The sequence below is a fragment of the Centruroides sculpturatus genome, unplaced genomic scaffold (assembly GCF_000671375.1).
Source record: "Centruroides sculpturatus isolate CEXI.00-Female unplaced genomic scaffold, Cexi_2.0 scaffold8, whole genome shotgun sequence".
Lineage (NCBI taxonomy): Eukaryota > Metazoa > Arthropoda > Arachnida > Scorpiones > Buthidae > Centruroides > Centruroides sculpturatus.
Genome location: NW_019384535.1, coordinates 853,693 through 869,480, shown reverse-complemented (window position 1 = coordinate 869,480; position 15,788 = coordinate 853,693). Strand labels below are relative to the sequence as shown.

The 15,788-nt window shown below is 29.9% G+C and overlaps 1 protein-coding gene across 3 annotated transcripts in view; it reads left to right on the top strand.

Annotated features, from left to right (window-relative positions):
- Nucleotides 1-15,788, top strand: part of LOC111623199 — a 29,945-nt gene that overhangs the window by 5,872 nt on the left and 8,285 nt on the right. For 2 of the 3 annotated variants that reach the window (XM_023365692.1, XM_023365691.1), the window contains exons 2-4: nucleotides 2,037-2,090; nucleotides 10,857-10,944; nucleotides 13,986-14,085. In XM_023365692.1, the coding sequence (XP_023221460.1) occupies nucleotides 2,052-2,090; nucleotides 10,857-10,944; nucleotides 13,986-14,085 (227 nt within the window). In that variant the 5' untranslated portion in view covers nucleotides 2,037-2,051. Of the gene's footprint in view, nucleotides 1-2,036; nucleotides 2,091-7,707; nucleotides 7,891-10,856; nucleotides 10,945-13,985; nucleotides 14,086-15,788 lie in introns of those variants that run through there. The other variant, XM_023365694.1, reaches the window with a different exon arrangement.

Sequence of the window (15,788 nt, the reverse complement as noted above, 5' to 3'; positions counted from 1 at the left end):
GATTCCACTCGTAGGGAGCTATTTGACTAAGTGGTTAAGATTTAAAGAGTAAAGAATATTTTATGTTATTTTCATGTACGTTTCATTACAAAGTTATATTTAATTATAATTTTCTTTAAAAGTATATTCATACAATTGAAGAATGTTTTGTACCAGGTATGTATATCCACCACACATTTTATTTCACCAAGTAAGTTTTTATAATTTTATTTTTAATTTTAGCCCTTATATCGTGGCTAGCGATTCGGAATGTAATTGCGATATTGAAAATTTATTTTAAAAAAGTTTTGGCTCGAGATCATATAATGAAAAAGAAAACATTATTAAAAGAGAAAGGCCAATGCCTAAGTTAAATATAAACACTTCAATAAAAAAATTTGTTCGACATTTTCACGATAAAATGGCTCTGTAAATGCATAAAAATGCAAAAATTGTTTTGTTGGCTTGCCTACTATTTTCAAATGAAATTAGTGTGTGGAATAAGAATGGCTTTGACAATTTAGCTGGCAAAAGACACGAAAAATCGTCGATTCTTTCGTATTTGAAGCAATTTGGAAATCAAAGCGGAATAGAATTTAACATTAGTAAATAATATAAAATAAATATTGAAAATTATAACGAGATAGTTACAGCTAATAGATATATTTAAATTAATAGATGTTATATGTTTTTATCAAAGCAAGAATCAGCATTTAGAGGGCATAGGGAATCTATTGAATCTAATAACAGAGGTAATTATATTGAACTTGTTTATTTATTAATTATGTCAGATAAATGATCTATTAAAAATACATTTAAAGAATTAACTGATTGCACCTATAAGTCGGCTTCTTAAAGAAACACAGCTTCCCTTTCATCAAATGTCGCAGCATGCCACTGCAATATACACAGTTTTGATTTATAAGTTACAATGCCTATATATCCAGTAAATCAAGAATTATTTGTTGTTCATTTCATTTGATTATTTTTTTCTCATATTTTAAAGAATAATAATGATTGAAACATTTCAATATGTTAATGTGTTTTTCTTTAATATGACAATTTGCTTCTTTTATAAATAATTGTAAAATTAAATTTAAGTTGATATTCTTTCATTAATGTGATAATCTGGAGGGACTCTAAAAAATTGAGTTATATAATTTTTACCCTAAATAAACTTAAATAAATAATTTACTTTAATTCCTCTAAAAATGCTTAAAAAGGATAAAAATTTAGAATAAAGTTAATATAACCTAAAAAGGTTATAAAACTTTAACATCCTGCAAAACTGCTATGTCATGTAACTTTTAACCAGAAATGAGGATGTTTTGCTTCCTTCCTCCACACCACCTGCTCAAATGTCATAACTCATTTCTAGAAATTATTATTATGAAATAATTGGGGATAAAAGGGCGAGTTTGCCGACACTTGAGGTGTTCGTTCAAAATATTGCCAAAGTGAGTGCTCCTCCTCAAATAGCTGATCCTGTCCTCCGGACTCACCACCTCAGGAAGAGAAACTACGAGGTACAAGGTTTCAACATGAACAACGAGGTAAAAGTTTATTGTAAACTCTCTCTCTCGGGTTAGCTTAATATAACATGGAGATAGGAATAATCCACACCTAGGTATTCCCCATATTGTTCTTCCTTTGTATCAATTAGATTCTGTTGTAGTATTGTTAATAATGATTATATTATCATCTTCTATATAAGAAGAACCTCCCTAGTCTTAAGTATGACCTACGTTTTATGTTTTGTTATTCTATTATCTGTATTTGTTATTTTGTTCTTCTGTGATTAAATTGTTAATTTTATATTTAACGTCCTTCTGGCCTCGTATTCATTACTTATGCACAAACCCACACAGAATCTTACCACTCGGGTTCTGAGAAAAATTAAGCCATCCAGTGACAAGGTGAGCAGGTCTAACAGATCTGACGATTAGAGAGCCTGGACCCTCGTCCGTATTCTCACATTAATATTTTTTAGCTTTCTCATAAAAAATATTTTAAATTAAATATTTTTGAAAATATAATATATTTTTATATGTTTACAGGTATAATTTGTTAAAATGGATGAAGATTTTTTAAATGATGATTGCCATCTAAAAGTATGTATGAAAGTTTTACATGAAATAATTATCTTTAATTATTATAGTAATGATTTTAGTATAGTTAATTCATCTTAGAAAATGGCAAGTTAATCAAATAACTTAAACAATACAAAGTAGTCTGATTACTCTCAAGACTTTCAGAGGGTTTACTTACTGTATTTACTGAAATTTAAGGTGCATCATAATTTCTACGTGCTCACACATGGATTTTTTTTAAAGTATACAGCTCTAGACAAATTTCTGACAACAGAAATGTTCAATACAGGATGTTTCAAAAATAGCTTTACAACTTGAGGGTGAGATATTAGAAACTGATAGAAAAAAACATAATAATTTTAGAACATTGAAATGTAGTCAAATGCTGAGTTTTATGTTGGCTAGTTTTTTTATGGTTTAATGTGACTTTCGTTTATTATGTGCCAGACGTCCCATCTGTAATCAGTTTCTTCCCACATGTGGTGAACATTACTGGTGTAACTTGAGCAACTTCAGAGATGATTTGAATTTGAAGTTCACCACATTTGCAGGTAAGTTGTGATGCACAAACAATTCATATGCCTTTGTGTCCTTATTATATACAATTTATTATATAAATGTCTACTAAGACATATCGTATTATCAGAACTTATTGTACTGGTATCTGGTTTCTGCCAATTGAGGAAACTTATTCAGAAAAACAATCTTTATTCTTCACCTGATATTTCACCTGTACACACTATGTTTGTGTTTTGGATCTTAAGGTCCCTCATCAGCAGGTTTACATTAACGAGGTGAGGTTTTTGATGGTTAATTACATTACGATTTAAATAAATCAATAGGAAAATTCTTATCATATTCAAACAATAAACATATCCTTTGCTTTTTAAAGAATATGTCCTAAGTCCTAATTAGGGTTTCTCATTTCCCGGTCTTTTGCTTGTCCTGGGATTCTGGGATAAAAGTGAACTGTTTCCCAGGATCCTGGGAAATCCTGGGACAAAATTAATTATTTTTAAGATATACAAAATATCATGAAATCAAATAATATAATTATTTTTTGTTTTTTAAAGTAATTTAATATGAACCTCCAAAATCATGTTAATAATGCTGTGTAAGATATATATTAAAAATTACCTTTGAATTATGTAGGAATTTTCACAAATAGAAAAAATTTATTAAAGTTTGCTGGAAACTGCATACTACAACAACAACAACAACAACAACAACAAAAATGCTTTGAATTAAGTTAAAATTTAAAAAAATGAACTTAGATCAAACTTCTAACTTAGAAGGTAATTTTCATTTTTTAAATAAAATATGATACAAAATATAAGATTTTATAAAGCAAAGATGGTCAATACTCCGATCACTCAATCTAATTCTTATTTTAGTAATGAAAAGTCTTGCTACCAAGAATGCCCTTTCTGATTCAATTGATGTGAGTGGAATCGTGTTTAATGCATTTAAGAGAAAACAAATATTATATGTTTTTTACCTGTATCCTGAAAGATTTCTAGTTCGTTTTTGAGAATGTAGTACTTCTTTTGTTCTCTAGTATTTTTGATTTGTATACCTCGACTGCTTTAATAGAAACATCATAGCCCAATAATTCGGCAGTTTGTTTGTCTTTAATAATCAGGTTATGAAGAAAACTTCTTACTTGCAGACTTCATACTTGTTTGTATCCTTGCCCAATTTGTACAACTTGGTGTTATGCAGTTATTGAAGCTACTGGGCATGGTTAAAAATTAAGACAGCATAAGCACAATTATTCCAGATATTACAAGTAAAGAATTTTGAGAGTCCTGCCACAAATAAACTACGTATTGATTATTGACCATTTGTGACATGCCATAATGAGCAAAAATTAAAAAAATCTAATAAGTAGGTTTAAAGTTAATAAATATAAATGTATTCTGACAGTTTATGAGATAATTATACTTTCTATTTGCAAAATTTCCTCAACCTCAACCTCAAATAAGAAAAAAGTGAATTTTTAAGAAATTTGCGGGATTTTCTGGAATAAGAAAAATTTCCTGGGTTAAAAAACAACCGGGATCCCGTTTGAGAAACCATAGTCCTAATAATACAATATGTCTTAGTAGGCATTTATATAATAAATCATCTGTAACAAATTCCCGCAAGAAAAAATGTAAATAAGTTAGATCCACGGAATTAGGTGGTCATGCTGTCAGTGCACCCAAACAGTTCATGTCCTGGGCCCTTAGTCTCAAGTTTTTTGTGTTAAAACTCCCAACATGTTGAAGGTGTCATGTGGTACCATCTCACACTCTGACATCAAATTGATAGTCTCGAGTTATAACTCGCGTGTTTTCCCATCTCACCATGTGAGTTCCTACTTACTTTGAGTCAAGCATGTGAGATCTCTACACGAAAGTGAAACACTTTCGTGTAGAGATCTCACATGGCTGACAGATGTGCTATTCTGATCGCAATCGAAGCATTAGAAAGAGCTGAAAGACGCTGTTTAAGAAGACAACAAATTTTTCGACCACGGATAGATGCCATTTCTTTTCATGTCAGGTCAACACTAATAAAAAAAAATTGAATTCATAATTCATAAAATTATACAGCAAATTTTTCCAAAAATAAAAAGAAGTACCTAATTCATCAAAAAAGAGAATTAAAATGATGATAAATTATATGTATAAATTATTAAGAGCATAGACACTATATTAAGATTATTTATTAATAAGAAGTGTTAAGTTCTGTTAAATAATCTTAATGGACAAAACGATTTAAGAAATAGATCAAGGAAGAAAACTATATGAAGAAGGATTAAATTAAAATACATTTTCCATTACATAACGGATTTTTTAGCTCCAACACACACAATTAATTTTTCAACTAATTCTCTCCACAAAGCAAATTGTCTTTTCCTTGTAAATTTGTTGTTGAATTTTTCATTGTTCATTTTCTTATTATTTTTTATATACAGTGATACCTCGACTTACGCTACCCCGACTTACGCGAACCCAGAGTTATGCGTTTTTCAAATCTTGTCGATTTATCTTTTGTTTGAGCACCAGGCAACTCTTGATTACTCATTCCCTCCACACTATTGTTCAGCTTACATGTTCGGACGTGTCGCGCGGAATCAACACATAGCTACAATTTATTTTGTGTTATTTATTTCTGTGTTTGTTATATCTACGGAGACTCGAGAGACTCTATGTGGTGATTTCTTGTAACAATGAACGAATCAAAAGACGAGATAAGATTAACGAGAACATTTATTAGCTTACATACATCCGACTTGGATTTTACACAAATTGCGAAATTATACCCAGACTTACGCGAATTCGACTTACGCGGTTATTGCTCGGTCCCACCTATCGTGTAAGTTCGGGGTATTACTGTATGTTACTAATATTTCTTTTTGTTCTTTTCACTTGTTTTTTAAAATAAAACATTGAGGGTTTCCATTTTGTTTCTGCGTACTATATTCCTATAAGACAAAACTTTTAACTGTAACACATGTAAATTAATTCACGTTGATTTGTTTACAACTTGTTACACTCAAGTTGATTGGTCGAATCATTACAGTCACAAACCCAGATGCATTGTAAATAATTCCATCATGCTTAACAACATATGTAACCAAGTGAGTATGACGTATTTCCGCTTTGAGTTTGCTTGATGGGCAGTAGCATAGCGTAAAGGCAGGGGCAGCCTGCCCCAGGCGGCACTTTTAGGGGGCGGCAAAATTTCACAATAAATAATAATAATATCTTGTAAAAATTTGAACCATTTCATTTCATATTTTTGTTGCACCTATGATTCGGACTGATTGAAATGAGCACAGAATTTTTCATTACTTACTCTGTGACGAAACTGAATTTTAGTCTTTTAAATTGAGATACCTAAATATGAGGGCAGCGAAATTTTCTTCCACCCCGGCAGCTGACATTCATGCTATGCCACTGTTGATGGGTCTGACTCAAATTTTGTGAGATGATAAAATTTTGGGGGATATTTTAATATTTAGCATCAATTCTAGTAAAGAATATAAAAATGAAAAATATTTTAAAAATTACCATCGTAGTAACATAAGTGAGTTTGATGACGTCAATTTGAGTACAACACAAAATACTTGAGACTAAGGTCCTGGGAATCACATTAATCATACTGCAGTGGGAGTTTTTGGTGCAAGATTTTATGTAAATAAAACTTGATGTGTATGACTAAATTTGTGAATTTTAAAAATATTGTTCACATCCCTTTTAATAAATTTTTATTGTTCTACAAAGTTTTAAAGACAATTTTTGAAACACACTGTGTTTATTGCAAGTAAAGTAAGTTACACATTATTGTCTTCTATGTTATTGAAGTAAGAAACTTCTCCACTTGCCATTTTACGCTCTTCTGAATCAATACTAATGATGTTTTAGTTATGTTCCTTAGTATTATTTTTAATTTTAGTCTTACTAAACTAAAACTATGCTAATCAACATTGGATTCAATGTCACAAGCAATCATAATGTTGTTTAAAGCATCATAAATGAAACATTTTTTTAAAAGAGTGCTGCTCCACTTTTTCTTGGATTTCCATCCAAGTACAGTACTTATGACATTACTGTAATAGACTAACAAGATTGAGCTAAATTGACCGCTTAAATATTTTCTATTACGAATTAAAATGATGTCAAAGAATTAGTGACAGAGAGATATGTGGCATTAGAGGTCGCTAATTGTGACCTGTTATGGCATACTGCATCGAAACTAAGATGCCCTGTATTTTCAGAAATACTAAAACTTGAAAAAAGTGCATTTACATTTGAGTTAATACAATATTTTTTCACTGATGCAAAACATGTGACAGTTGAGATATACTGCTTTAAAGTTGAATGTTTTCTGCTATTGGTTGCAAACCACCAACTTTAAAGAAGTGTCTCTCAACTTGGAATAAAATTTATTAATTGGAATAAGAACCACCAGAATCTACAAACTTTTGTTAACAAGAAACACATCTATTGATATTTATTTTGATAACATAGAATTCTGGAGTCCTAGAATCTATGAATTCCTCAAAACTGTTTTGGTCTGTTGCTTGGTTTTTGAAAGCCACCTCTGTCAGGAAGTAAAGATGTTTGAGAAAATGGTTGTCTGTCAGAGAGCAATCTGGTGAGTAAGATGGGCTGGGTGAAGTAGTTTCATATCTCAGTTTGTTTAATTTTTACAGTTATTTGTAAAATGTAATCAAGCATTGTTTGGAGAAGAATTGGTCTTTCAAATGACTAATGTTATTGTAGTTTTTGGTGCATTTTGTCAATTTTCTGGCAATACTACTATGCTATGATGATTGCACTTGAATTCAAGAAATTATAGTGGATGATTCCTCTTGCTGACCACCAAACAGTGATCATAACTTTCTTTTGATGCAGCTTTGGTTTGGAGAAGTGTTTTGATCCTTTATCTTTGTCCAGTTACTGCACAGTTTTGTATTTTTTCAGTGGGAAAAATTAATTATTGTTTCAAAACTTTATGATGCTTATTTATGCCCCCTTCTGTTGATGTGGATGAAATATGAAGGGGGTTAATGTTGTCCCAACAAATTAATGACTGGTTGGTACACTCCTCCATGTTTGGTTTTTCTTTAAATAATATTTAATGCAATTTCCTGTTCTATTTAAGTCTTAGTTCAGGAACCCGAATGATGTGAATAGAGGTATGATACACATGCAAGATAGGCTGAAAATTTGGACGAGAGTGGATTGAACTGTGTGCACAGTTTACCCGAGCAGAGGCCCACCACCATAATGCCTTAGATTTGGTACACTAATCAGAATTAAAATTAGTGAGAATAAAATTCTTGTCTGTTAAATTATTAGAAATTGATTGAAAATCTACTAATGTGAGGTAGATAATAAGGACTTATCACACCAGTTATAATAAGCACAAACACCCAGGTATCAATGGAGTACATTTAATAAAACCGAGAAGGGGTGTACTGTACATTAAAATCGATTACGTTAGTAATTAACATGAAATAACCAAAATGCATTTTGGACTATTGGAATAGTCCCTCTTCAGTTGGTATACATATAAAAAGGTTATAATTCTTAAAATTTATTATACAAGACAAAGGGTGTTTGTGCTTATTATAACTGGTGTGATAAGTCCTTATTATTTACCTCAAAAATCACTTTTTGCCCTTGGTATAATTAAATTAATTAAAATTTAATTATACCAAGGGCAAAAAGTGATTTTTTTATATGGATTTAGTTTTTATTAAAAATTGGTTTAAATTAAGAATGATAATTTCGTAACTTGACAATTATTTTACAAATGTTTGTGCGCTAATTCAAAAAATAGCGGTTTATGATTTATAGACATGATAATTTGTCTTCAAATACAATAAATTATAATGTTTTTAAATAGTTTTAAACATTATTGTAATATAGGGAAAACAGTAAAGTTATTGGCCACTTAGGAAATTTTTATTTAAAAAAATCTGTGATAGAGAGATTAAATCAGGAAATGTTATACTTACTGATGAATTCATTTTTTATAGTCTTTCTACTGCCAACTTCCAGAAATTACAAACTCCAACTGCTTAATCCAAAATATCCTTGTTTTACAAAATTGAATAATAATTTGCCATACACAACAACAGAAAAACGTGAGATATTTTGCTACCTACTGACAGCAGAAATTTGTATTAATACTATCATGCAATATTTCTAGAACAGCTTTTATAGAACTCTTATTAAAGAAGTTTAAATTTGAAATGACTGATTACTGTTTACAATAAAGTTTATCTTAATTAATTATTATATAATATAGCTCAGGAATGTTGATCAAAAACATTTAAAATGAAACTGTATTGAGGAAGGTTGTAATGTGGCAGTTTAAATTACTAGAAGTTCAGTTAAGTTTATTCATTCACATGTTTGTGGGATTATTTTGAACACATTCAATTATCTCATTTCTTGTTTAATAGCTTTCTTACTTTCTTGACAGTTTCCTAAGTTGCTTCCTAGAAAATAATTAGTATACAATTTAAATGAATTGTTTTAATGCAGTGTTTCTCAACCTCTAACGAATCGTCGCCCCCTTCACTTCAAAATTCCAATGCCGTGGGCCAGGGCTAACGCCAAATTCGTACTGCATTGAATAGACTAGTGACAAGTATAATGTTATTTGTTTAATTATTGTACGATATAACGAATAAAATATTTAATTAATCTTAATATAATGTTTTACTATATTGCCCAGAAAATTGTTTTTTGCCCCCCAAAATATAAATTGTTACAAATCGCCCCCTCAACATGGAAAAATGCCCACATGGGGGTGATATCACCCCCGTTGAGAAACACTGTTTTAATGTTTCCTATTTGTACTGTAAGGATCAGGAAATGATTTTTTAAAAATAATTTGTAAACATTTTACTTTTTGTAAGACTTCACCATTTGTTTTTAATAAAAAAGTTTTGTGAAATCTATTAATCCTAAGGTTGCAAATTTTGAAGGGAAGTTAACCATTTGATAAAATTGAAAAAACTTCCTACAGAAGTGACACATTTTCTCAATCTATTAGTCATTACTTAAACCAGGAATTATTGTCCAAATATCTTCTGATAAGACAATTTTGCTGTGGGATACCACAGTTTTGGAATGGTCTGCTTTTCTCTGAAAACCAGAAAGAAAATGTATCACTCAGATATAGTGTCATTCATAACCACCCATCAACTATTACAGTACAACCCAACCAGATGCCTGCAGTGTAGGAACTTATTGGGTATGAGAAATTATAGAAAGGAATCATAATAATTGAGATATAATTCCTTCACATTAAACTATAATCTGTAAATTCTCTCTCTACAGAGCATGTAAAATGCAAATGCATGCTGTAAAGTTTATCAAGCATTGTAATATTTTGAGTTTGTATCATTAATAAATATTTTAAGCTTAAAGTACAATGTTGGGCAACTTACTTCCAACTGATCTTATGACTCTATCTGCTTATCTCTAGTCTCACATAGAGGCAATGCATTCAAGTTGTAAATGCAAGTTATGTGGTGTCAGAACAACTTGATATAATTATTAAGTCAGGAACCTCCCATCTGATGTCAGAAGAGTCGTCCAGACCTCACAACTGGTGATTTCAAACTTCACTATAGAAATAAAGTTTGTTTTCACGTAGTAAAGCCACGTCTCTGTCTTTCTTTAAAATAAGTCACTTTATATTCACATCAGATCCACAATGGAACTGTAAATACTTTTAGTATGTATTTGAATAGTATGCAGGATGATCCTAAAATCTGTGTGTAGTTTTATATGTTAATAACTAAAGATGTACAAATGTTAAATTAAAATTAAAGTCAAGTGTACAGTACCTTCTAATAATAGCTGATTTTAATTCATAGTTTACTTCCCTTTTGACTGCACTGTTTCGGGTTACTAACAGAAGCTATAAATTAAGTTAAATTATTAAATAAAAATCCCTAAAAGTTAGGCTCAAATTTAATTTACTGCATAGATTTAACATATTTATGTCTACGTATTAAAGTATGAAACTGTACACAGACTTTGGGGTCTCCCCAAATAAATTACATTAGCATTTCTTCAAGTTTCTTTCTAGGAAATTATGTTTAGTTTGAATTTAAAATAAAAAGAAAAGAAGGGATGCTCACTTCAAGTTGTTAAAGTAATATTAAAATAGTCTGAAAACTTTCATGTCTTTTAACAAAAATAATAAAGTTTTAAACTAGTTTTATTATTCTGTGGTTAATTTAGTTAAAATATAAATACATTTTTTTAGGAAGTAGACGAACTGGAGGATTTAGATATTGCAGAAGAGGAGGCTCTCTTACAGATTAGTGAAGAAGAAGCTTTAGATGATGATAATGGTATGAATTCATTATATCTCTATTCTAATGCTATCTGAAAGTACTAGTAGCCCAGGACGCCCCCTAGTGGGCGTTCTTTACAAATTTCCATGAGGCACGGTTCCTTTGACTTTTTTGTTCCTATCAATATGCTGTACAGCTCTGTTAAAGTCCCAATGGTAAGATTTACCCTCCGAATGAAGAGGTGGCGACCCCCCCCAAACTGTAGCCCCTGTGCGAACAATAAAGTCAAAGGAACCATACCCCTACTCGCGATCCTTTGCGAGATATAAGCCCCTGAAATAATAAATTCCTATTACAAATATACTGAATTATTTATATTGTTATATTGACCAAATAATAATTTATGGGCCAAATGAATAATAATAATTCATATTGTTAATTTAAATAAGAATTAAAATTGTTAATTTGAATGTTTGAAATATGACACACGATAGAAGTGCCTCTAGTGTCTGTTATCAAACAGTTACGGGACAGACGGACACTTTGAATGGGTTATATATATAGAATTTGTTTCACTAAGAAAATCTAATAGGTAAAAAAAAAATAGGCAGCTTAATTAAATTTCAAAATTGCAATATAATTAAATTGGTAGCTTAAAAGTATGCTAATATTACTAATTAAGTATTAAAACCAGATTCTTCTCGGGCTGCTAAGAGACTAATTAATTAATTAACAAGTAACTGGAATGGTTATATCTAAATCAATTGGTCTGGAAGCAATGATTAGACAGAGGTCCAAGTAGTTTAACTAGCACTGCCTCTGTGTGGTAACCAGGAGCTGCAGTTTTGAAATATATTTTCCAGAATTAATCTTATTTCTTCTTAAATATAATTTATTAGGCTGCAGTTTGAAAAATTGTAGACCTATAAATTCTCATTATCTGTCTCTCTGTCTTTCTTTAACATCAAGAATGAAGTTAGGTAGATGAAAGCCAAGATCAGATGTGGAAAGTGTAGGTACAGGAGGACCCAATTAACTGTATACAAACTTTCAGTGCAAATTGGAAGTCATGTTGTTTCAATTAAAAAATTTTTCCCTGAAAGGAGTTTGATAGATGACTGGCACAACTCTGTTGCTAACAGGAAAAGTATGATGTACAGGGGCAAGATATTACTAATTTCAGATAGAGAGCATATATTTTAAATGAAATAAATTAAAAATATGATTGAAAATTGCAGCTCAACATTGTGACAATGCCATAATAAATAATTGCTTGTTTATTCTAATTATTAAATCTGCAGTTTAACTATCTATTTCTAGTTTAAATTGCATAATATCTGGTTAGTCAGCCTCATAGTAGCCCAGTAAGAATCTAGTCTAATGTTTGATTAGTAATATTTATTGGGTTGTTTGTATATTTCAACACATGCTAACATTGGAATATTTTAATTATTATTGCAACAAATTGTTAATTTTTGGGTATAAAACTGTAATTCTTAAATTAATGAGTTTCATTTTAAATTTTCAAATTAAAATCATTCTTATGAAACTTCCTGTGAATAGTGTATCAAAATTTTATGCTCTGATGTCGTGAAAAAGTGAAAGTAGTGAATGTTCAACAATCTGCAACTAAAGCAATTAATTCATTAAGTCGTAACATTTTTAATTCTTTGAATACAACAGCTTTTATTATTGAATATGTAATTACTCTCTTGATATAAAAGAGATAGTAGAATTCTTAAATGTGCATATAGGTCACTTAAAGAAGGAATTTGTAAAAATACTGTATTTAGATGAAAAGAATATGCATAAATAAATCAGAAGCATAGAGCAGCATGCATTGGTACAAAATGCATAGCAATATCTGCAAAATTTGGATCACATATAAGTGATGAAATTTTGCTAGCATGCAAGTACAAAAATGTTCAGTAATCTCTCCCTCTCACCATCCCTGATCTAGGGATCAGGGATGGTGAATCTATGGCACTTGTGCCAAAAATGGCGCATCAGGAGAAATCATCTGACACATAATGGATCATGTAATCTGTCTTTTTTAAGTGTCCTTTAAAGTTTATCAACCAATTTTCCTTTCTTTTTTAATCAACTTCTTTACATTTATTTTAGTTAAAGCACATTCATTTCAATTCTTTAAAAATATCATTATTTAAGTCTAAAACTTCAACATGTATAAAAAGGTTTGCCATCCCCATCCTAGATTAATGAATTTCTAATATATTTATAAACCAATTAATATTTTCTAGGAAGTAATTTAACAGTTAACCTGTTTAGAAAAATGTATCTTCAATAAAGTTTTATTTATATAAAAACATTAAGAAACTGAGCAAACATTAAAAGTAATGAAATATTATTGAATTTTTATTTAAAAAGGAAGAGAATGAAAGGTATATTTACATGATATTTAGGATTAAAAATTATTCTAACAATAATAAATAGTAAACTTTTACATAAAAATAGAGTATAGAAATTTATTACAAATTTTTTTATTGAAAGATGTATAATAAAGACAGTCCTAAGTATGTTACTATAGCAGAAATATCCAGCACAAACTAAAAATAATAAAGCAAACATTTTCAATGGTTTTTTATTGGGTTAAAGGCCGTCAAACAACCAGATGTTTGACAGTTTGTGCTGGATATTTTTGGTATAGTGACGTGCTTAGGACTTAATTAAATCCAGTTTTTCATGTGTTATGTAGTTATCTTTATAATAAAGACAAGTTATGTAGTACATTAACTGATTAACTGTTTAAAATTTAATCATTTTAGATTTCTGTTTTAATAAATTGTATCAATATGTTTAATGACACTTATTTGGATTAATCAATATAATTTATTGACCTATTTGTTATCTGTGCTTCATATACAAATAAATATTCTCTTCATTTGAAATATTAATTTGAGCATTTGCTGAAATAGAGAATTTATTTATTTATTTATCTTTTTACAAAAGGCTGCACTGTATTGCTTTCAAATGAATATTTATCTTGATGATCTAAATTTAATTTTTTAATTGATATTTGTATAAAAAGTTTGAATAAGTTGTTCCAAAGTTAAGAATCATTTTCATAAATATTGCAGATATTCAGTTTGTTGATGAGGAAGGCAATCCTCTTGAAGTGAGAGATGGAGATATGGAACTCTATGAAATTCATCAGTATGACAATCATACTTATACAAAGTAAGTTATTATATATTCATAAATAATTTTTAAAATTATATATACAGGGTGCATAGTAAGGTCCTTATACTCCCATGCAACTGAGAAATGCAGATAACTACAGTTATGAACAGTTTGATGTAAAGTTGTAGTAAAGTGACTTTTTTGCTGTGAGACGAGATTACCTCACCTCTAGTGGTAAAATTTGGAAGTTATCACTCCTATCTTGAAAATGATGTACAACACGGAAAAAAATGTCAAATATATTTTAGTTCATGACTGATTTAGTATGAAAGGACATCCTACATATTCAATTAACATGAAATAGAAAATAGAATGCTAATGTGCAAATTTCACACAAATGGTAAAATGTATATTTCTCGTGTGTTCATTTATGTGCTCTCGTTCATTTCTCAAGTGTTTACTGGTAATGTGTACTTTTCATTTTCCTGTGTCTTCTTGCCATATTCATTACTGTGTGTGTATATTGTCATTCATTCATGCATGTCAGTGTATAAAGACTTTACTATGCATTTTGTACATTTGAAAAACATTTCTTTGTACTGGGTAATCAGACATAAATAAGAACTTGCGTGAAATAGTACAAGGAATTAGGTGACATTGCAACTCAGACTTGGCAATGTTATGTGGTATGTTGCATTGTCAACTTATGATGTTTCCAAACTCTTTGTGCTACTTTATACAAGTGAAACTCACAAGAAATAGCATCAAGAGTCTGGATCTCTGTATGTCTATATCCTATATATTAACCAAAAACTATTTTATAGTAGGAATAAAATATTCAAATTAAGAACTTTGTAATTAAATAGAATTCAGTGCTAGAATGAAACCAAATAACTGATAATCAATAAACAAACATTGCTAAACCCGATATCTTATAAAGCTAGATACCAACCAATGCCGAATTCTATCAGGCTAGACACAGCTATATTACTAAATAAATTGCTTCCCTCTAGTGCCAAACTGGTTGCATAATTTATTTAATAATGTAGCTGTGTCTAGCCCGATAGAATTCGGCATTGGTTGGTGTCTAGCTTGATAATCAATATATTAAATGATTTAGAAAATTTCATAATATTTAAAGTTGCATTTGTTTTTTTTTTTTTTTCTGTAATTTAAATTACATTGCTTTAATTTGAAAAATAAATTTTATTTCTTAGTAATGGTATCTACAGAAATATGAGAGCGAATAATAATAAACACATCTATAAAAATACTATATTAGTATTATTAAAGGAACATGTATCAAGGAATTATAGTAGACCCCCTATAACGCTTAGATACATTCCACTTTATAAGAATTTTACGTTGTAGGAATCCTTAAATACATGAGCCAATCACAGCCCGACACGTGTGAAGTTTATGGACTAAGGCTGTTTGAAAGGTTTTCTTCTATAAAATTAACCGATTCTAGACTAATTCAACTCAACATTTCCAAAATATGTATAATTTTTTGGGAATAATTCATATAAACTATGCTATAAACAAAAAATTGTAGGATTACTTACCGAGTGTGCACCGTTCGACTACGCCGTTGCTTATGCTTGTTTTCGTTGTGGAGCAGCGCACCAGATGGCATCTGCGTTTTCTGATAAATTATTTTTCTGCGAAAAATTCGTGACCTTTGGAGACATTATTAATAGAAATAATTTTTATGGCCGTTGAATAAGAAATGTTTCTTTCACAAGAAATGTATAAAATTA